Genomic DNA, 24,259 nt, shown 5'->3' with positions numbered 1-24,259 from the left:
ATGGTCTTCAAAACCTCCAGCAGAATGTGTAGGACACAGAAGTGAGGAGTGAATGTGTGTCAGGAGCCTAGGAACGTGCTAAGTGCTTCACAGGGTAAGAATAAAGTCATGATAGCGTGTGAAAGGCTAAGGCAGCGCACAACTCCTGTACTGACTCTACCAAATCAAATACAACTTCATGAAAATACTTAGTTTCAAGGTTGCAAAAGATAAATACTGGCCTAAAGGGAATGAAGTCCAGGTAGGTAACGAGACATGAGAACCCCTAATTCTTCAGATAAAAATCCGTGGGTTCTGGGGCAGAGGTGTCATTTCTTCCCAGATGACTGACAGAATTTGCAGAGTGAACACTGAACTCTTAGTACTTACTTTTTAAAAGCATATATTTTATACCCATCTCATTCTTTTAGATCAGCAAAGGCACACTAGTGTGCTGCAAGAATTTTTAAAACATGCGACACCTGTTTAGTCAGGGGCAGTGACCTCTTTTCCCGTAGATTGTCGAATAAGGAGATGACAACGATCAGCACAACAATAGCCGTCCTGTGTGACTGAATCAAAATTATACCTATTTTTGTCAGATCTACAAAAAATACATTTTGGTGTGCCACCGAATTTTAGTAACTAGTTTATGTGTGCCATGTGATGAAAAAGGTTGCAAATAGCTGTTGTAGACTGGTCCACACAGGGGTTGTTTTGGTTCTGAGAAACTATTTGCATTGATGGTCTCTTATTTGCCCTTTTCCTTATGACCATGTAGAAATATTGCCTTTTGGTGAAACTGCTGAGGCATTGCTTATTCAGGTTTTAGTCTAAGAGATTTCCAACCTACTTTTTTCCTCCCTTGAACACATGGATACTGATTTTACAGAGAGGGAAATGGAGAGAGAAAGAGAGGAAGGGAGACATTGAGATGAGAGAGAAACATCGATTGGTTGTCTCTTTCATGTGCTCCACCCGGGGATCCAACCTGCAACCCAGGCAGGTGCCCTGACCAGAATTGAACGGGTGACCTTTTGGTTACGAGACGACTCTCCAACCAAGGAGCCACACCGGCCAAGGCTCGGACTTTTTCAGCTTTGCCTAGTCAATAATTTAATTACTCTCTAAGATGAGAACATCAACATGATTCTAATTCAGTTCGCAAATGCTAAGAACCTGTAAGTAGTTGCTAGTTTGTTGGATGATGAAGTCAATATCAAACAATGTTTCTAATATCTTAGCTGCATCTAACAATATAAAACTTACAAGAATAAAGGAGAAGTCTTAGTTCAAATAAAACTTTGGATGGAATAGATTGCACCCTTATACTTTGTTACAACTAAGAAGACAGGAGTGAAAATGACTCCTGTGTTATTTCTATCACGAGAATCACACCCAAAGTACCTTTCTGTTCATGGTGGGTTGCTCTCAAATATTTTATTTTCCTTCCAGACCATAGAGATTTTATTCATTAATATTAAAGTTGCACAATGCATATGTTGTGTGGTGAATTTTGAGGTCAGACATTTTCCCCTCATTTTATTGAAATTTATTTTGCATTTATCAATAATGAAATAAGGAATTGAATGGTAGTTGTATCTACTGTTTCATTGGATAATAAAAATGAGTGCCTATAACTTAGAATTATTTATCAATTGCCAAGGACAAATGGTACATTCACCTGGGGCTACTAAATGAGTGTCCTCATCTTCCTTCACCATCAGCAGCTGGCCGTAGCTGACGGTGCCCTCCCCTGTGATGCACGAGTGTGTCTCTATCACTGGCCTGTCAGGACCTCCAACTCTCTGACTGTTCCCTTTAGGCAACTTTATTGATTATTCCTCTTCACTGTATCTTGTTAATACTGGTGTCACCTAGTGCTCCGTCATGGGCCTTCTCTTCTTCTCTGCCTACACTTATTTGGTGATTTTACCCAGTTTCATGGCCTAAATGCCAACTATAGGCCAGTGACTCCAAAATATCTAACTCTAGTTCAGACTTCTCTGTTGAACTCCAAGTTTGTATGTCTAGGTTCCTACTTGACATTTCAACATGAGGTTGAACAGATCCATCAAAGTCAAGTTCCAACTGAACAGATCCTCCCCCACCCATCCCACCCTCCCTGCATTATCCATCATCTTACTGATGGTCAGCTGTATAGTTCCATTTGACAAGGGCCAGACATCATTCTGTGGTTCTGAATTCCTCTCTTTCTTTCAAACTGCACATTGAAATATTGTTATGTTCTGCCCTGGCTGGCATAGCTCAGTGGATTGAGCACGGGCTGGGAACCAAAGTGTCCCAGGTTCGATTCCCAGTCAGGGTACATGCCTGGGTTGCAGGCCATGACCTCCAGCAACTGCACATTGATGTTTCTCTCTCTCTATCTCCCTCTCTTCCCTCTCTAAAAATAAATAAAATATTAAAAAAAAAGAAATATTGTTATGTTCTGTTTTCTGTGCCTTCAAAATTCATCCTGAATCTGAACAATTCCATTACCATGAATACTGCCCTGGCCCGAGCTATGAGTTACCTCTTATCTGAATTGTTTTAGTGGCTTTTCCCCCAGCTCTGGTCTGTCCTCAATACAGCTGCTGCCATGGACCCTTTCATGCAGGTCGGAGCATGGTCATCGCAGTATTTGTGACTGCCAGGCATATATGGTGAAAACGGAAACCCTAAATACAAAATACATGCACATCTTCAATGCAGTGGTTTACTTTGAGCCATAAAAGCAGGAACTTGGTTTTGGGGAGGTGTGGAGGTCCACTTCAACTGCATCAATGAATTGCTGTATTTTAAAAAGTAATCTACAGAAAATTAATGTTAACATTTGTTAAATACTGGGAGTAGATTACTAGGTACTCTATTATCCTGTATATTTCTTAAGGTTTGAAATATTTCCTAATACAGAATGATAAGGAATAATAAATGAAAATACTTTCTCTCTTGTTATCCTGCACCAGTCTGTACCAGGTTCTTAATGTGTTACTTTTTTTACAGTCTCTTATTTCAACTCATCCTATGTGATAAAGACACTTTTTTGTTGAACATTCATTTCCATACTTGAACATAAAAGAAAATCAAACCTTAGACTGACATTTATAAACTGGAGAACATCTAAGTGAAATGAAAACACCGAAGAAGGGTAGGGAACCCACTTCAAATCGGGAGCAGTTGCAGTCCCTGGGCACACACAGAGGGGCTGGGAGCGCGTCTGTCATCCGTCTGAGATGTGAGAAGGTGCCTAGGGTGCAGAGGTAGGGCTCTCGGTGTGAAGCAGTGGTGAAACCCTTAGGAACTCTTACAGAAGTGTTTGTGAGAGTTGTTGCCACTGTCCAGTGGAGGCCTGGATTGCTTCAGAGTGGAGATCACTCAATGGGTGATTGAAATGCATAAACAGGATATGAAATATTTACAAGGGCTGTTGATGAATGATTTCTTCTCTGGGTGGAATTTGCAACAAACTGACCCCAAATCTGTTGTTCGCATATACTCTTGCTTATAAATGTCTTTCTTAAAATGCGACGCATGGACGTGATATTGCTGTTGGATGTGGGATGTGCGGAGGGCATGGGGTTTCCTGGTTTACGCCAGATTATTTCTGCTCTTTATGTTTATGACCTCCCAGTGTAGCCTCCTGTAAATCAGCCTGAGATGACACTAGTGTTCTGGGCCTCTGAGTGCACCGATGGGACACGTGTGAATGAGGCTGAAGAAAGGTTTGGGGGGAAAAGGCCGTGTGTTTCTTGAGCTCTCCCAAGTCACACATTGGCATTTGGGGATCTTGTAGTTAAGAAACAGACCACATGAAAAAGCTTTGTTGGGACAAGATTTGTTGCTCCCTTGAAGGGGAGAAATGCCAGCATATCTTACCACATATTACTTAACGCCATTCAGAATGGGGGTAGGAGAGTATTTGAATTACCCACGGGTCCTAAATGGAAGACAGCAACACGTTCTGCTGACGTGGGTGCAAATGGGACAGAAGACTCAAAATCTACAATTACTAAACTCCTTAATTACTATCAAAGATACTTAAGATTGCTTTGAAATGACTGTTTTGTATGCTGGTGTATTTCCTGGATCTAGCACATCACTCACACATGATTGGCACTCAGGGAATATTGTTGAGTAAATTAACTGTCTTTATTTGACCTTTCATTGAATCCGGAAAATGAGTTCCAGCACATTTTCCGTGTCTCTCAGTACCAGGGCCATGGTCCTTGAGTCGTTTGCTCCACTAATCTTGTTTCCATGGAAAAGTGCATTTGCATCTCCTCTCTAGGGGTATGTAGGAGGTTGGCCACATCTCTGTTAATTGTGAAGTCACCCGAAAGGCCTGGCAGGGAGGAGTCCTTCCCCAAATTGCAGCTGTGCGGCTTTCTCGCTAGTCTGTCTCAGTTCCACTGCAGCGCGTTACTGGACTGGAACCGCATGGACAAGTGGGGCCCATGCTCACCCCACAGTGAACGGCTCTGAAACATCACCGAGCAGCTTGCCCTTTAACAAGAAGAGGTACAACTGAGTATGCTCCCGCTCATGAAGTGCTAGGGTGGGCAGCAAGCTGGAAGCCCCCTTTAAAAAATTATACGTATGTCAGGCAAAGTTAGTCAATAAGTTTGAATTCTTCTTGTGTCTGCAGAATGGAACAACAGTAGGTCACATTGTGATGACTTTTGAGAGCCCTGATTGGCCCAGTGGGGGCGATGTTCCTTTTTGCTCAGTGTTTGCCGTTGAACTTCGCAGAAGCACAAGTCTCACGTGTTTGATCATCTTGCATAAGACTCCTGAAGTTTTCACCTGAGCAGAATGGCTTAGACAGGGCAGTAGCTTCTGCAGAGGGCAGTAATTGAGAGCTTTTTCTTCAAAGCCACTTCTACAAAGAGTAAATTCTGAGTCTTAAAAAATCAGTGATATAAGCTCCTACTTTTCCTTTAACCTCACCAGCCCTTCCTCCTCAGTCACCAATTCCTTCTCCACTTATCAGTGTTGGAGTCCTCAGTTTGGTCTCAGTGTCTTTTCTGTTCTTTCTTTACACTCTCTGGGTGACATCACTCACTGCTTGGATTGAAAAATTACGTTGGCAGCTCCCTAATGGAAGTCTCTAGCTCAAAATCCTCCACTAAGCTCCATACCTTAATCGTCTACTTGGTTACTCCACTTGGATGTTTCACTGATACATCAGAAACTTTGATTCTTTGCCTCTAAAAGCTGTTTCATCCTCAGTGTCTGGCATTTGTATCACAATCACAGACATCTCTCTCCACTTCTTGAGTGCTTAAGCCCGAGACTCTGGAATCATCCTTAATTCTTATGTGATTGTCCCTCCATGCCCCAACATCTAAACCATTAACAAATGTGGGTGGTTGCCCTGTCATGTATATGGGAATCCAAAATTAACATCCAATGCACTTAACTTTTCCGTACATCCTCAGTTCAGCCACCATGTGTTGCTTCCTTGGTCTAGCCATTATGATCTTGCACTTGAACTACTATAACTAACTGGCCTCCCTGATTCTACTCTTATCTCCCTGTAATCTTTTCTCCAAAGAGAACAAGAATGACTTCCTTCAAAATGTGTATCAGATTGTGCCTTTCACTGACAGTTGAAATCAAAAAGTCTCATGATCTTCAGAGCTCTACGTGAGTTTTGCGCTGCCAGCCCCTGTATTCTTTTTTTGTTGCTGTAATTATTTGCATGTGATTCCAGCCCCTGCCTCAGTCTCCATGTCGCTTCTTTAACTGTGTCCTTACTCATTTGGAGGCTTTCCTCATGGACAGACTTCACACTGATGCCACCATTGCCAACACTTTAATGACTGCAGTTGCCTCCCAGCAAGTCTCGTGTCCCCCATTTCATCCTCTCTTAATTAAAGTGTAATCTAAGTGATCCAAGTACATTGTGTGACAAGTCAGTACTTAGTACAAAAACTATAATGGAAAAAGGGAACACTCCAGGCCCCTCCTCTCGGTCCTTGCTTTCTGCCTGCTGGGAGTTATTGCATTTCTTTTGGTGCTTACCTGGCCTCTATATTGCTAAGTACTGTAGTTATATTGTTTATTCTTTGTTGTTTATTTTTAAAATATGTTTAACTGTGACATAAACATATGGAACACAAACATACTTTATTATAAGTAAATTTGTGACTTCTTAAGGACGTTGGTTTGAATACCTGGTATTTTCCCCTGTCTTCTCTCCTAATGTATAAGGTTCACAGAGACAGAGATGAAGTCTGTTTTCATCTTTTTTAATATATTTTATTGATTATGCTATTACAGTTGTCTCATTTTCCCCCTTCAGTCCCCTCCACCTTATATACCCTCTCCCACCCACTTCCCCCCCTTTAGTTCATGACCATGTGTCATACTTATAAGTTCTTTAGCTTCGACATTTCTCATACTATTCTTACCCTTCTCCTGTCTATTTCCTACCTACCATCTATGCTACTTATTCTCTGTACCTTTTCTCCCTCTCTCCTCCTCCCATTCCACTGTTGCTAACTCTCCATTTGATCTCCATTTCTGTGGTTCTGTTCCTGTTCTAGTTGTTTGCTTAGTTTCTTTTGGTTTTGCTTTAGGTGTGGTTGTTAATAATTGTGAGTTTGCTGTTCTTTTACTATACATGTTTTTTCTTTATCTTCTTTTCTTAGATAAGTCCCTTTAACATTTCATAAAATAAGGGCTTGGTGATGATGAACTCCTTTAACTTGACCTTATCTGAGAAGCACTTTATCTGCTCTTCCATTCTAAATGAAAGCTTTGCTGGATAGAGTAATCTGGGATATAGGTCCTTGTCTTTCATGACTTGGAATACGTCTTTCCAGCCCCTTCTTGTCTGTAAGGTCTCTTTTGAGAAATCAGCTGACAGTCTGATGGAAACTCCTTTGTAGGTGACTGTCTCCTTATCTCTTGCTGCTTCTAAAATTCTCTCCTTCATTTTAACCTTGGCTAATGTAATTATGATGTGCCTTGGTGTATTTCTTCTTGGGTCCAACTTCTTTGGGACTCTCTGAGCTTCCTAGACTTCCTGGAAGTCTGTTTCCTTTGCCAGAATGGGGAAGTTCTCCTTTATTATTTGTTCAAATATGTTTTCAATCTGTTGCTCTACCTCTTCCCCTTTTGGTACCCCTATAATTCAGATGTTGGAATGTTTAAAGATGTCTTGGAGGTTCCTAAGCTTCTCCTCATTTTTTTGAATTCTTATTTCTCCATTCTTTGCTGTTTGGTTGCTTCTTTCTTCCTTCTGGTCCACTCCATTGATTTGAGTCCCAGTTTCCTTCCCATCACTGTTGGTTCCCTGTGCATTTTCCTTCATTTCTTTTATGGTAACCTGCATTTTTTCATCTAATTTGCAACCAAAATCAACCAATTCTGTGAGCTTCCGGATCACCAGTGTTTTGAACTGTGCATCTGATAGGTTAGCTATTTCTTGGTTGCTCAAAAGGATGAGTTCTGGGGCACTGATTTGTTCTTCTATTTGAGCCATCTCTCTCTCTTTCTTTCTCTTTTTTTTTTTTTTTTTGGTCTGGTCACTCCTGTTATGGTAAGGGGCGGAGCCTTAGGTGTTCACCAGGGCTGGGCACCCCAGTCACTAGATTGTGATGTTGCATGTGGGAGCGGGGTCAAGAGGGAACAATGGCAGTTGCTCCGATCTCTGTGGGACCTCAGTCCCTTACCTGGGATCCTGGGTTGCGCTCTCTGCCCTGCTGCACAATCGCTGCCTCACTGGGTCCGCCAGCTGCCGCCTGCGTACTCAGGGCCCACCCGCTGCGATCTTGCACTCCCCAGATGCCTCACGCGCACCCGGTTGCTTTATGCTCTCAATTCTCCCTGTTCTCTGTGCCGCGACCTGTGCCCAGTTGCTCGTCTCCGCTTCTCCTACCATTCTGGATGAACAAGTCTATTTCAACTTCTTGGCTGTCTGACTTCCATTCAGATAAATTTTCTGTCAGTTCTGGGTGTTATTCTGCCTCTAAATTGTTGTTGTTTCAATCTTGGTTGTGCGTGGAAGTACGGTGCATCCACCTATGCCTCCATCTTGCCAGAAGTCCCGTTTTCATCTTTGAATCCCGATTGCCTTGTGTACTGCCATCTGGAAGGCACTCAGTGGGAGATGTGCAGTGAATTTTAAGTAATCATCAAGAAGATATGATGGACCATAATAGCTTTTGAAGGCACTAAGTTGATAAACTTAGAAATAGATTTTAAATGGAATTTGCTCCCTATTTATCAACTGGCTTTTTGCATATTTAAAGAACCCATAGATATTCCAGGGGATTAATTTAAAAATCAGTATAAGTGACAAGAGTTTACAGTAATGTGAATGGATCCACAAAAGCATATGAAAATCATAGCTTTTCTTGGTATGAGCAAAAATTATCTCATTTCTCGGTTGATAGTCTAACTATCATAATAACCAAAAAATCAACCATTTTGGATAAGTAAATGTTAGGATGAAATGTTCATTTTCTATTTTTCTTTACCATTTCCTTTTCACTTCTTTAATACAGGACATCTCTTACTATCCTTCTTGTGATGCTGTTCATCTGTGATGTAGTTAAAAAGGAACATTTTGAAGTTATTTAAAATCCATGTCTCTGTCAGATGTTGGAGAAAACCTAGAGGGCAATGGTTTTCAAGCAAATGGGAGAGGAAGGGTATTTCATTTGTAGGAATGGGTCTGGTCCTGTGTAGTTAATCTGCAGATGAAAAAAGACTGTCGAAAGCCCATGAACACAGGGGACAATCACGCACAGCCCATCGTAAAATCTGTAACCAGTGTTCCAGAAAGACAGATGGTCTAACCGCCAAGGGACAGTTTCATTGGGATTGGCTTTGAATGTGAATCAAACAAGGCACATGGCTGTGGAATGCCCTGGGCTCCTTTCTAACGCCCGTTTCCCAGTTGCCGCTTGCTGTCAGCTGGACTAGCCTTGCTTTTTCTTCATCTCTGGGCCTCTGTTTCTCCCTCTGCCCAGGGTGTTCTCCCCCTGCTGTGGCCAGGCCACCTCCCAGACCCTACGTCTCTGCTCTGATGTCGCCTTACCTCAAAGGCCACCCACACACCACTCACTTCATAGTATACACATAAGCCTTTTCATTGCGTAAACAGGACTTGAGGGCTGTCTTAAACATGTGAGGTCCCCCCCGCCGGTTTTTCTTGTGGTGTTATTCACTCTTAGGTTGTAAAAAGTCTCCTGGTAAATCTAGTCACAAAAAGTCCCTGTTTGGTAATTACATGTTTGTTTTATAATCATCAGACGATCCCAATTCACATCAAGTTAACATTTCTCTGCCATGTGCCCTCTGCATCCTGGCTTCTGGGAGTTAACGACACACAGTGAAGAAGCAGGACTGAAGTCGGAGTTGTCGTTACTGCCTCACCTGGAGCTTTCCTTCCTCCCACTCAGGATGTATGCCCCTCTGGCTCCTGTGGGCTGAGCTCCAGGGAAGCGAGAAGCAGGACCTTGCTCAGCTGATGGTCGGTGCCACAGAGCGGTGCTGCTGAGCACTGTTTGAGGGCTGCTTAGAATGAACACACGTGTGCTTTCTCCTGTGAGCACATGTGGATTCCTGGGAAGCTCTTCTCCGTAGAAACACCTGTCGGTCTCTGGGGTCTCACACTTGTCCTTCAAAGATGCTTAATTTGTCTTCTTCGGGTGGTTACTTTCAGCAACTCCCGTGGCCCAGAGGTTGTATGTTAACCCTGTTTTACATCATGAAATAGAACACAGGCTTAGAGAAGTGTATAAACCATCAATGCAGAGCTTATTAACTGATGGTCACGGAGCAACTGTGTGTGACCTTGACCCAGCTGAGTAAACAGCACTTGCCTCCCTTCCTCAAGTGTAAGCCTGGCCCTGTTCACTGCTGCGCCCTGAGCTCTGGGCACAGAGTGGGTGCTCGCCATCATTCCATTGAATAGAGGGTCGAACAAATGAATAGCTGATAACAATTACAATACACTTAGAGGATAAACTGTTATTCAGAGATTAAAAACCAAGCTTATGAAGATTATTTAATACTATTAACAAGCAAAATAGCTATTAAGCTATTCTTAAATGGGAAAAGGAAGTAGATATAAAACTAAGCAGGTGTGTGTATAGGAGGGTGTACACATGCACTGATACACACCCCCACGTACTTATATATACTTATGTGTGTGTGTGTGTGTGTGTGTAAACAGACTAGAAAGGAATATATGCATATAATTATGCCACAGGATATGATTTGGGATGGTGATTTTGTTTCTTTAACTATATTATTAAATGTTCTGCTACTTAAAAGTTCAGGTTTTATGATCACATTTTAAGAAAGTAACTACAAAAGAGAAGTACAAGAAAGGAAGAAGGAAAGGAAAATAAACATCTGGAAACATTCTGCCCAATCTGCCCCAGGAGGGTTATCATGCACCCCCACCCCTACCCCATGGGAGGAGCCAGGGGCTGCAGCTTGGAAGCCTGAGCTCTGCTTGGCGGCTTGCTAGTACTGTCACATGAAACAGCTTCAGAGAAAGTTTAGAGCATCTTCTGCTTGTGGAAGTGGGGCCTGGCCTCACTGTTGACACCACGTTAGGACATCTACCATCTGTGGGGTGCTGTGCTTGATGTCAGGCCCCTTGTGTCGAGTGTTTAAGGCTGAGTGTGGTTCGGAAGAGCAGCCATGTAGCAGGCCTAGCCCTGCTCGAAGAGCTGCACGCAGGCAGCACCTCAGAAGCTCGCAGGCTTTGGTTTGAATTCCGTTTCACCATGGCCTGATTTGTGACCCTAGGACTTGCTTGCTCTCTTTGAAACTCATGAGTTGTTTTTGTTTTTCAACTCCAAGGCTGGTGAAGTTAGCATAGGTGTCTCAAGCTGGCCGTTGGGTTCAATGAAATCATGTATAGACAGTGTCTGGCAGAGAGGCATATTATTTTTATTGTTTTCATCTAAATGTTAATATTCTTGCACAAATTTGAAAAGGAAAGAGTCAAGGCTATATAATCACTGAAGCCTAGGTAACCAGAACACAGAGTTGTGAACTAGAGGTACAGATTTGGGAGGAGGTACCAGTGTGGGGAGAAGGGGTACCACTGTACAGAGACAAGAAGTGACAGACGAGAGTGGGTCTCGAAAAGAAGCCCTGAGAGCTGGGAGGGGGTTTGGGAAGCATCTCCAAAGGGGGGTTCTAAACCTAGGGGAGGCGATAAACGCAGAACAGTTGCTGCCCGAAGACCTGCCTTGGAGTGAGGAACATGACCTGTGTGAGGAAACAGAACCATTTGCTGGAGAAAAGGAAAACTTGGGCGACATGGAGGACAGCAACAGCCCAGGACCTCTCTCCTCAGGGAGGAGCCTGAAGGGAAGCAGTGTGGGCGGAGATTAGCCCGGAACAGTCTTTGTAGCACAGCCAGGCCAGCTAGGATGTGGGGGAACAGAAGTGGAGGGGAGGCAGCAAGCACATCCAGGGTGATGGATTGAAACTGAAGGTCTGTTTGGAAATTGGGAGCCTTTGCTTCCAGCCCTGATGTCACACAGATTTTCCGAGTGATTTTAGGTGAGTCATGCAACATTTCTAAGCCTTGGTTTTCTTGATTTTTAAAACTCCAGGGAGTTTTGGAGCTGGGTGATTCCCAAGTTTTCTTCTTTCATTGTAGTTTAGCAATTCTCTGCAGCCCTTTGTCAGGGAGAGACAATGGGATGATGGTCAGGATGTGGTTGCTTGAAAGCTATTTCTAAAGGTAGAGCTTGGGCACACAGGGAAAGCAGCAGCCGTGCTGTGGGGAAGAAGTCGAATTACAGCCTTCCCCCAGATGGAGCCCCAGATGGGGGACTGGATGCTTTTCAGGGCAGTTGAGTGGATATGTTTTCTTTATCTCCAGAAGGAGGAGCACGCTGAGTTAAAGGCAGCATTCCTGGAGCACCCGCTGAATAGCAGTCCTTGTGAATCGAAAGCAAGAGGGGAGCTCTGTGGCCACTGCCTTCCCGCAGAGAGCTCACCATCTAAGCAGACGCAGAAGCTGTAACCACAGTGGCTTGGCAAGGGCTACAGTAGAAAAGGTGCAGGGTGGAAGTCGATGGGTAAGGCAGGGTTGGCTTGACTTTGGAGAAATAACTCTCCACGCAGACAGTGCCTTTCTCTTTCAAGGAAGAAAGCAGCACATGCCATGCACCAGGATGTTCTTTAGAAACCTGTTAAAATCGAAAGCTTGTTCATGCAATCAGAATTGGTTTGTTAGGGGTATATAGGACGTTTGAGCGGTAAAGATAAAGCTGGAGTGGTAGATAGACTTTGTCATGACCGTGGTGTTGATCCCTGTGGGCGTGTGGGGGAAATGTAGAAAGGATCGAGTCCGGAGCAGTATGCCAGCACAAGACTGCAGGATAGGTGCAGTGCAGAAGGTGTGTGTTCACAGAGGTGTGTGTGTGTGCACAGAATGCACAAATGTATGAAAAGTGAGTCCCATTTACAGTAACGCTGAAAATGACATGTTTGAATAAAGCATAAAACAAACTTATAGTATAATTTATGTCTAGCCTATGTGATGTTTACATCTCAAAGTACATAGAACTGTATTTACTTAATGAGATAGACATTCTAACATTACCATACAAGAAAACACTTAATAACATAAAGCCAAACTTGTATAGATATTCAGATCATGTAGAGCATCAGACAAATATTTGTCTAAAGTGTTTTTACAAGCATATGCCGATGCCAGATTTCTCAGCAACTTCTCTCACTGTTGTTCAGAAATAAAATGCTTGTGCTGTGTCCAGAATCTCACTAGTCCTCTGATCTGTCCTATCGTCGGATGGTAGGTGAATCATCCTCAGAGTGTTAGGAGGCTGACTTGCCCTTTCTTATCAAGAACTCGGTTGTTTGGTGTTTCCGGTTATATGGGTTCACTTCACTTTTTGGCTACATTTCTCCAGTGCTCTTCTTGAACTGTTTCGGTGAATGCACATCCTCTTCGCCTGTGGTCCCAGTCCCCTTCTCCTAGGGAGCAGCCTCGCTGCAGTCTAACCCAAATCCTGTTAATTCCTTGAGACTCTTCTGGGATCCTGAAGTTATAATGATCTACCACTTTCCACACGTCCCTTTGCACTAATATTTCATTCTTGTGATGTGCTGCATATTTTTAAAAATTGGGTATTCTCAAAGGCTCTCAAAATACACAGTTTGAGCCTCAGATAAAATACCTTCAGCCAATCTGGTGAAAGTTTAGCTAGAAGACCAAGGTTTTGGAAAAGAAAGGCAATTTCAAGAAAGGAATGTGGGAGAATGAAGAGCGGAGAGGGTGGAGGGGCTGGGTGAAAGAAGGTGAAGGAATTAGCCAGAGAGCACATGTGCATACGTCATGGAAGCAGACAGCCGTGTGGGGACGGCCAGAGCGTGGGGAGAGCGCTGGGGCTGGGTAGAAGTGGGCAAGGAGGGGAGGGTCATCTGCAATAGTGTCAACAATAAAAATCAAGTTGAAAAAGAAAAAACTTGAGATAAGCACAGTAGTGCTTTATTCTGCGAGCAGGAAGTGAGGGCGGGAAAGGGAGGGACGTAACCTAGTAGGGACGGAAACAAGAATGCAGAGTGCTGTGTTGCTTTCTAATTTTGTAGTTTATTTTTAGTTTTGCTTACATTAGAACATTAGAATGTGTTTCTTTGTTTAATAGACCATGGCTCATTTAAATTCGAACAAATGAGACACTGATATTTGCTGAATTGAAGAAACGGTATATAAAAATGCATGCACGTCGGCCCCATGAAATGCCGTGCTGTGACGAGAAGCTGATGGCGGCATCAGTGCATCTGCATGAAGGTCCAGGTTCACAGCTGTTTCAAAAAAAGCACAAAGACATCTAAGTAGAGAAATAAAATACCAGAACTGGCAGGAAACGAGATGGCTGGTAACAGTTTCACGTAAGCGATGGTGCATTCGCACAATACCGAAATTGTTGCTGAATTGTCAAATCAAAGAACACCATTTGGCGACAAGAGAATGGATGCCACCCTATGTAGAAACATGTACGATAACAGAGTAAGTCAGGAGGTAACTGTGAGACTTGACTGCATTTCCAAATACGTGCATAAAACGTCGGACTGAAAGAAGATCTAAAACGGGCAACTGGAGGAAAAGCGCTCATACAGTCTGCATTTATTTTAGATAGTGAATCATGTCATAATAAGTCACACAATCTTTACTTTCCTTCTAAAACTGCGAGGACAGTATTTGCCCTCCAAACGAGTGCTGCCAGGTGGTGGATGGCGGAACACGGCGCCCTCACGCAGAGAGGCCCATGGGTTTGTGTTCTTCCGTGGCCTGGAGAGTCACAGGACAGGAAACATAATGCATGTTGCTGGTGGAAAAAGTAAGCCCTGTGTGGAGACTCAGAAAACCTCAAGATTCTCAGCGATTCTTTAATACAAGTCATTATCTAGGAAGAGACAGACTCAGCGAGAGCACGTCCCCATCCGCAGGAGAGCATTCCGGCCCGGACAGAAGCGCTCCTCTGGAGAGAGAGCACCCAGGACTTGTGCTGCGTGTGCCCCGGACTGACCTGGGCCTGGCACGCTGCGGTCAGACCGTGAATTTATACTCAGTGAGTGAGTCACTATTTGTAGTTACTCCAGCGTTTTTTTCCCTTGTTAAATGTGGCCTTCCCCTTTTGGAAATGTCTATAGATAACATCCTGACCCAACAGATAATTCTATGTTGTGAAGAGCTTTCCAGATCGTAACTAAAATAACCCATTTATTTCAGATAATATTTCATATGCTGATATGTGCACACAAAGGAATAAGCTTTGATTGTTGGGACTCTCTGTGTTCTACAGTCCACACTCAAATGTTTGGGTGCTTATATTTATTATGGTTATTCTTACTAATAAAGTAAAAGTTATGGCAAGCATTTATTGATTGGTTGCCTAGTATCAGATTCTGTGATAAAAGCATTACATAGGCTTTTTAAAAAGGAATCTTGACCAACCAACCCTATGAAGCTGTTGTGATAACAGTACTGAAAATTTGTCATAGTTGCAGGTCTAGTAAACTCAGTCTTCAACCCAGAATTTGTTCTTGGAGTCATTAAGTTTTATATGGTAATATGCAAGGAAATTTTTTAGGGCTTATTGTTATAAATCTAACTATACTTATAATGTATTGAAAGAATTGTCAGATTGCAAATTTATGACTTAGTTTCTGGAAGATGAGCATATTTATCTGAGATGTTCTAACTGAGCACCATAATAATTATTATTTTAACCATCAGCTACTCTGTCCATTATATTGGTGACCTTGAATACTGACTGAACTTCAGAAGCACACTACTGCATAAGAAAAGTAACATTCTTCTGTATTTTCACAATGAGATCAATGTTACAAAATGTGAGATCACTGATCCTCAATCCACATGCCAATGAACTGCATCTTTTATGATTATTATTTCAATTTGTACATATTTTTATTCTCTTTTTCTCCCATCAAATTAGGATGCAGAGAAAAAATGTGGGCTTCATAGAATTACTTTAAAATTCAAACTAGCTTTATATTTGAGAGAATGAGAACATGTATGGAAAATAAAAGAACTCATCAGAACTCATTTTAAAATTACATTAAAAAATCGCCCCAATATTTACATATCTTGAAAAAAATCTTTAGAGTGAATTTCTTTTTTGTTTGAGTTATCCCCATCCCCAGATGAGGTGTGTGAGAGAAAGAGGGAGGGAAAGGAGAGAGAGAGAGAAGGGGACAGACAGAGGAGGTTGACTGTGATTCCAGTACTTGAGATTTTTATTAGTGGTATAAAAAATTTAATAAAGTGAAACTGATGAGGATTTTTAGATTTATTATTAAGGTGTCTTGTAATGTCAGTTCTTACAGAATAAAATGAGGCAGTACATTGGCAATCACCTGTTATTTTTTTGTATGTGAGATGCAATATAATACTTAAAACAGAGCAAAAGAAAAAGCCTCTTTTATACCTCTAAGGAAGACACACATTTTGTTTAACAGAGATTTATATTTTCTTAATATTCAGCTCTGGAGAATTACTGTCTGAAGAAGTAATTATTTCATTACTATGCTAGGTACATTGTAGATTAAATTAAAATGAACTGCACATAATTTTCATATAATTAGTGCAACTCAGAATTATAAACTTTGACATTAACAGAGTGGATATGAATAATGCAAGTTCTAAGGGATTATTTCCTCAAAAAATATTTACTGAAGAGTTAACAGAATCATTGAATATGTATTTCTATATATTACAGTGAAGTAAAAAATTGAAAAGATTAAGGTATATGTTCTTCCACGTGGAATATTTTCATAGTTATAATGCAAATTTATATCCTAAAAAAGCAAGGACAGGAATGACTAGGTTCTTCAGTGGGATGAAAGGATATCTACTTGTCAGAAGTTCTTTTTCTTGATCATAACCATACTCTACAGTGTCTAGCCCTCTGCCCCCAGTTGGTGAACTTTAAAAACATGGCATTGTATGAAATGAAACTTGTTTCCATAAAATAAATAAAGTTATATTTTATTTTTGCCATAATCTGTCATTCACAGGTTTTCAAAATGCTTCGTAGAAGGCTTTAAGAATATTTTATACAATAACATTAGTGCCCTGCCTCCTCTGTTTGCTTTGATGGGTTCCAAGACTTGCTGTATTAAGTAATGATTGTCAAGAAGTTGGACTGTGTGGCGCATGCAATTAAAACTGCGTTGGTCTTGCATATGCGCTACGTGTAAGTGAGCCCACGGGTCTCCCAAAGTGAGCCTTTAACATTCCAGAATTTTGCCTCTGCATCTGCTGCTGGCATCCAGCCTCCCACCCACACCGGCTCAGACTCACTAAATGAAGTTTATGCTCGTGCAATAAAGTACAGAAAGACGAAGTAATAAAATGGGAAGACAGTTACTTTATTATGCGGTTGCTAAAATAGCTTCACTAGAAGAATGTATGTGCATATGTGAAAGAAAATAGCGTGTGAGCGGGAGCACCCAGCGAGTAATTTATTCACATGGTGTTTCTTATACGTCTTTTTATGTTATTTATTCCAGATGGGATTTATTCAACTCAATGAGGACTTCATATTTATTGAACCACTCAATGACACAATGGCCATAACGGGTCACCCGCATCGTGTGTATAGGCAGAAAAGGTCGATGGGGGAGAGAGTCACAGAGAAGCCAACTCCTCACAGTCAGTACTGTGGTGTCCTCTCAGGTAATGCCTTCGGAAAGATTTTAGTCAATGTGCAATGGGAGATGAATCCTTCAAAAATTTTATCCATCCATCCAACTAACCATCCCTCCACCCACCCATCCATTCATTTACTAGCTTTATCTTTTTGTTTTGGTCGATGACAGTTGAATATATCTACTTTCAATTTATCTTTTAGTTTTCAGGGAAGTGCCACGTTTTAATACCAAGAAATGTGAACTCAAAAGGATTTCTGGGACTAATATACCGCATGCCCCCCACACCTCTCCTGAGCCGTGCAGTTTCTCATGGGATTTGGGTCACCTCCCCAGAATAGAAACGACACTGAGAATTCCAGCTCTCCTGAAACCGATACTGTGAGCTCATAGCCTTCATTTAGTCCACCTCTCCTGGAACATCATAGCTACCTCTTTCCTTGGACCAGAAGCATCTGTTACTTTCTTTCTTCTTTAAGTTGACCCAAGTAAAACTCATCTTGGAGGTTCAAATGATCAGAGAAGTAGGAAGAAGAGTAAACATCTATTTCTTTGAATTTTATTCTCAGTATCAGCATGCCTTAAACCTGGTGGTTTCAGCGGCACATAAACATTGCCAATAATCAAATCCTCATCTCTGTTTGTCTGCCCGTTCTTCGTAGGAGTGAGATGGTGGGCATATTGTGCACCCCCTTACTTCCCTGGGCAGGGACTGTGGCATTGGCAAGAATGGTAGGGGAAGTGAATGATTTCTCTTACAGAAGTAGGACCTGAGAGTGATAGCCAATGTCTGGAAAAGAATGAATTTCCCTAGGACAAATGTGTAGACATCTAAACCAGACCTCTCACTGAATGTTCACTGATACGAGATTAGAAACTGAGGAAATATGAATTATTTGAAGAATTTTTGGTGCAAAAATTTTAAAGTTTGGCATGCAGATTTACAGTTAGGTGCTAGTGTAGTTAATGACAAGATGTTAGGTCTCAAGCTGGTCATGGTTTTGAGGCTGGTTTAAATAAATGGATTACGACAACACTCACTTTTGCAGAGGCCATAGGATGTTCATTTCATCACTGTCTAGAGTGTTTGGATTCAGGAAGAATTATAAGATGTTTCTGTTTAGACAGATTCATGCTAAATTAGCCCAGGATATGTATTTTCTTTTGTGAAAGGTTATGATTTCAGTCTACAGGGGAGTCACCTTCAAAACACACAATCAAATCACTTTAAAAAAGGCACATTACCCTTCTCTAGTTTAAGAATTATTGACACCGGAGAGAGAAAACAGCTGAATAAAGGTCATAGCATTGTGATCAAGTGAAAGAAAGGCTTTCATATCATGAAATGACAGTGGTGCCCACAACTGGAATTGAGTCCACTTAAGGAGACAGCCCTCCACGAGTTACACTGAAAGCCTGCACCGTGCGGCTGTCGAGTCACCATGGGTTCCAGCTGTTCTACATGCCGTGTACACCGACGACCCAGGCAGGCTTCTTGTGTCACTGTGCACAAAGGAAAGGTTTCTAAAAAAACTCTCAATTTCAATGGGTTTATAAAGTGTGAATACATGGTTCATATTTGGCAAACATTTCTCTTGAAGCTGTAGTCGTTTTTTTGTGAGGCATAACCGTTGTACATTAATTGACCTATTTGGGGCAAGCACTCACACACAGGGAGTGCTGAGCTGGCTTCAGTCAGATATTTGTCAAGCTGACCTATTTTCAGTAGTTTTTGAGGGGCCTATAATTTTAAAAATTATTTTAAATGAACAGTTTATGAAATAAAATATTCATTTACTTACACTGCTATGTCTAATTGTAGCTCTACTTAGTTCAGGCTGATGTAGTCACATACTAAATGCATGATTCAAATTTGAGTCATGTCGCAGTATTTGCCCTTGCACCGTGGGACCATAAAGTGTTCTTGTATTCAGCTTAGTCCTTGTGCTATTGCCCTTCAGCGTTTTAATGCCTTTAGGTATGTTATGTTTATACATATTTATTATATGAATATTTTTTTCAAAACAGGGACCTTCATACTTTAGGATGACTTTGTTGTGTTCTACTAGAAGGTAGTGTAGAGAAGGGGAAGGTGTATGAGGTTGAGGCTCAGAGGCCCTGGGTTCAAGTCCCACTCTAGCTGCAAACTCTTCAGTCCCTTAAACTTTTGAAGCTTAGCTTCATTATTTGCAACACAAGTACAACCTGTCACCTCAAAGGGATGTAGAGCTAAATGACATAACTCTTATTTGAAAGAGGTGGCCAGTGTATTGTTTTAGACAAGCTGGTAAATGAGTCATTGTGAGTAGTTTGACAAGAACTGTGATGGACTCAGTATACAAGATCCCAAGCTTCTGCTGTTGGGGGGCTGAGCCTCAAAGATCAGGTAAAACGTACCCACACCACAGGGGAGGAGGGAACAGAGAGTGACGGTGGAGACGTGGACTCTGGGGTCAGATGGCCTGTGCTCGCATCCGCGAGCTACCGCTTCCCAGCTTTACGAAAGCTGTGGAAAACTTAACTTTGTCTCTCAGAAGCTCCATTTACAATACACAGAATGGGGAGATGGATCCCCAAAGCTCAGGGTAGTTGTCAGAATTAAATGAGATTATGTGTGCCAATGAAAAACGTGTGTGAGGTTTTTAGCACATGTCATTGTTGGGGAAAGTGTTTTGGCAGAAGGAACAGTGGCATCCACTCGGGGAGCCGAAGCCAAAAGTCTGCCCCATGGTGAGGAGCCACAGCCCTGGAGAGGTGTCATTGGCTGATGGGGGGTGGGGTGCTTGTGTGCTGGGGGAAGGACTTTATCTGGAAGGCCAATGTGGTTTTGGAGACTTTAAGCAAGCAAGTGACATCATCATTGCATATATTCCTTGACAGTTTAGCATAAATTATGAGTATGTCGAGGACTCAGACCACTGCTGAAATTGTGTCCACATGCTGCTCAGGCCCATTGTGCAGGTTTTTGTCTGTATGTGGAGGATTCTTCGGAGATCATATGTTGAGCACTGGTGAACACACATTTTAAAATTTCTTCTCTGACTGGAAGTGTGCGACATCAATTCTGTCGTTTTCACACCTGCCTGTGGGTGGGAAGAGGTCTGAGGGTTTAGGAGATGAAGAATGAGCTGCGCATACCTGATGTAGACAATGAAGTCTTGAAAGGAAGCAACTTAACAAAAAGATGACTTCAATATGCAGGAGTTTCACGTGGGTAACTTGTATGATGGCGTCTACTGTGAGGCTGAGATTCTGAAGAACTGAGATTGTCCCAAGTTGCCTATTTACATATAACTCCCAAACATGGCTGCTGGGCAATGAAGGGGACAAACTTTCCCGTCTCTGTTACATGCCCCTCATTCTGTAACTATCTCTCTGATTTCATTTGCTCTCTCTTCTTCTTTTTCTTACATCTCTGTCTCCTCCGTGGGTGTGTGTTCTTCCACATGTCTGCCCCTAAATGGAGGCATTTCCTGGGACTTCCTCCTTTTCTTCTCACTCCACATGCTTTCTGGGGTGATAGAACCGAAATCCCACCTACTTTTTTGCGATTGGCTTCTTGTGTTCAGCCTTATCTTCAGCAGGCTCATCCACATTTTTACACTTTGCAGTAGTTGGCTTATTTTTATTGCTAGATAGCGTTTCATTGTATGAATAGGCCAAAATTTCATTATTCATTATACTGTTGATGGTTATTTGAACTATTAAGAATAGTGCTGCCCTGAACAATTTGCACGTGTGACTTGCATGCATTTCAGGTGAGTGTATATTTTAGATCTTTGATCGTTGGGTATGCGAATGTTCACCCTTAATGGATACTGCCAGTCAAATTTCCAAAATGTTTATCCTAATTTAAACTCCCAGCATGTATGTGTGTGGGACTTCCAGTTCTTGTCCTCACATTCTGGTTGACACTTAATATAATCATCTCTTTATTTTAGCCATTCTAGGGGTTTTAATTAATTTAATTTATTGTGATTTTAATTCATATGTCCCTGAAGATTAATGCGATCGAGCATCTTCTCGTATGCTTCTCGTTAGCCATTTGGATATCCTTGTTGTGAGAAAATCGCTGTTCAAGTCCTTTGCCAGTTTTCCAATTGGTTTATCTGTCATTGATTTAGAGTAGCTTTTATTTCTTTATTATGGAAAAACATTGTAAATATCTTCTCCCACTTGGTGGCATGTTTTTCATTATGATAATGGCATGTTTTAATAAGCAGAAATATTATATTTTATGTACTTAAATTTATAAATATGTTTATTTGTGGTTACTGCTTTTATTTGGCCCTGTTTGAAGAATCTTTATTACCCTAAGGCTATAACTTCTATACGATCCTGATGGAAGGCAGAACCAAATCCTTTGTAATCCACGCATAATGTTTTTGTAATTAAGGGCACCTGCCTAAAATTAGGATGTGTGGTGAAGTCACTCCAGGCACTTCTTGCAAGTAGACCTTTATTTTGTTACTGGTTTAAAAAAGAAAATCATGGTATTTTTTAATTTATTGAGTTATTTTATTTATAGAGATTTTTACTAATGTGACTGCCTATAAGCCATCATCAACTCTGGAAAATATGTGTTAGTATTATTCATTCTGCCGATGAGGAAACAAAGGCTGCCTTAGTAATGTTCGTTTCCCAAATGGCAGAGCTAATGAACAGTAATGGTCCCTCCCGTTGGCTTCCAAAGGCGTACTCTGACGCCAGGTGCCCTCTGAGGCTCTGCTTGCAAAGGGAACTTACTTGGGTTTGCTCCTCATTGTATCATCATTGCTTGTTGGTATTCAGTAAATATTTTTAACATTATTAAATAAACAGAAATTTTTTTTGTTTACTTTGCCGAGAGAGGCACATTTGAAAATTCATTTCTCTGTTGCAGATAAAGGAAGACCTAGATCTAAAAAAATAACAGAGAGTGGAAGAGGGAAACGGTATTCATACAAATTGCCTCAAGAATACAACATAGAGACGGTAGTGGTTGCAGACCCAGCAGTGGTTTCCCACCACGGAGCGGATGCGGCCAGGAGATTCATTCTAACCATCCTAAATATGGTAGGCAAACTTTAAAGTGCGCTTGGAATTTTTTCAAGAAAGCTCTAAGGAAGAAATGTGTGAGTATAATGAAGTTCTTTAAAAATTAACTCATTACTATTCCTTTCTTTACTGACATCAGGAAAAAAAATCTTTAGGTTTACCAAGTTGATCTGTTTCAAAAAAGATATCAAAATAATAATTCACATCATTTAGTAAAAAAAACCAAAAACTTTACTTTTCATTTCTATGTGGCAAAATTCCCTATTATTCTTTCCTTTCCTTTTTTGCTCTCTTCATTTTATTCTCACTGATAAAAAGGCTGTTGAAATTGGCAGAAATGTTATATTTGTTTATATGCATGACCCCACAGAGTACTCTGGATTATGAGGTAGAACAAAAATGGAGCTTGGTAATCCACCAAGCTCTTATATAGGTAGTAAAATTGGATATTCTATATAATACTAGTTGATAAATAAGACCTAATAGCTAGTAGCTAAATTTTTAGCCAGCTGAATCATGTGTAGCTAACTGCAGTTGACCATTCCTGAACTGCAGTAGTTAGCCCACACCTAGCCTGTCCTGGGTGCTCGCTACCCTGTGAGTCCTTTGGCTTAATTGCATTATCATTTGGGTAAACCTCCTTGAAGGCAGAATTAGAAGGTTGTGGTGAAGAGTGTTTCTTAGGAGAGAATAAACATAAATAAAAGCCAAAGGCAAATGTCCATTTATAATTCCAGCTACCATGGAAGGCAGGGTAAGCACCACTGATTAAGGATAAATTATGTTCTGTTTTTCTAAATTCCCATTTTTCCTCTTTTTGTTATTATTTGGCTGGTTTCCCCAGCGAACAGATTTTCCCTCATTTCAGTCATTTCTGTGTGTGTTCAGCAACCTCCTGGACGCCCCGCCAGCGGTCAGTGCAGGGCAGGCGAGCACAGTCTAGCCAGTCTGTCTTTCCGACAAGTGCTATCTCTGAGACCATGGGTGTGGTGTGTCAGTATTTTCTATGACAAATTAAACAAATGCCAAATTTTACAAAAACTCAGGGGACCACATACAAAAATTCACCTTGTTTTCCAGCATGGGCACACACACCACATTTTGAGAAAGCTTCTTGTAATGCTGATGGGAAGCTGTCAGCCGCTCATCTTTGTGGCAGTGTTGGAGAGGGGGGCTTTGGAAAGCTTATTTGTATTTGGCAGCTAGTTTGAGAGAGAAAAAGACCCTAAGGAATGAATGGGGAGATGGCATATGACAGGCCGAGTTTTCAGGACTGTTTCTCAGAAGGAAGGAGGATGCTGGCATTTTGTGAATTAAGAAAGATTCTAGGGTTTACTAAAATTCTTCTCATTGGTATCATGAAAAGCCCATCCTCGTCTTGATTCCTCATTGAAATGTTCAGACTACTAAGGTTGCAGTGAGTATCTCAGAATGTTGTGTCTAAATTTCTTTGTATCTAAAGTGAATTAGCTAAGTTATTGCTTATTAAGCTAATGTTTTATACAATTAAACAATTTAAACATATATGAGATTGCTCAATGAGGTAAAGACTTCTCTTGTGTCTGGGCTTTAAGAAAAATTACAATGTTTTTCAGTTTTATTTTAGGTTTTTATTTTTATTTGTTTTCAGGTTTTTAACCTTTTCCAGCACAAGAGCCTTGGTGTGCAGGTCAGCCTTCGTGTGATTAAGCTTGTTCTTCTCCATGAAATGCCGGTAAGAAAGTCTTGAGTTTTTGGTCCTCATTTAAGTGGATGGCAAGTTGTGTTCAGGTGCTTTTAAGTACAGGAATACTAGGGATGTGGTTTTTGTTGACTTAAAGTCCAGAAATATCCACTGAATCACTTAGGGTATGCATAAACTGGTCCTTAGTTTTGGTGAATATCTCAATTTTATTCCGAAAATTGATTGTTCTCCGTTTCCAAGGATCCTGACTGCAAACCTTAACTTTCTGAAAGTAATGTTAAAAAGTCATATTTAATGGCAGTTTTAGTTTCTTCTCTGAGCATGTGCTTGTAAAGCCTTATCTGTAGTTCATTTTAAATGAAGAATATTCTGTGA

The 24,259-nt window shown here is 41.3% G+C and overlaps 1 protein-coding gene across 3 annotated transcripts in view; it reads left to right on the top strand.

Moving 5' to 3' along the window:
• ADAMTS19 (ADAM metallopeptidase with thrombospondin type 1 motif 19) overlaps window positions 1-24,259 on the top strand; it is a 244,175-nt gene that overhangs the window by 48,311 nt on the left and 171,605 nt on the right. For all 3 annotated transcript variants that reach the window (XM_036014922.1, XM_036014923.1, XM_028528758.2), the window contains exons 3-5: window positions 17,026-17,191; window positions 22,046-22,218; window positions 23,831-23,914. In XM_036014922.1, coding sequence (XP_035870815.1) covers window positions 17,026-17,191; window positions 22,046-22,218; window positions 23,831-23,914 — 423 coding nt within the window. The remainder of the gene's footprint in view (window positions 1-17,025; window positions 17,192-22,045; window positions 22,219-23,830; window positions 23,915-24,259) is intronic.

Source organism: Phyllostomus discolor, chromosome 13 (assembly GCF_004126475.2).
Source record: "Phyllostomus discolor isolate MPI-MPIP mPhyDis1 chromosome 13, mPhyDis1.pri.v3, whole genome shotgun sequence".
Lineage (NCBI taxonomy): Eukaryota > Metazoa > Chordata > Mammalia > Chiroptera > Phyllostomidae > Phyllostomus > Phyllostomus discolor.
Note: the sequence above shows the minus strand (reverse complement) of the source record. Positions and strands in the feature narration are given on the sequence as shown.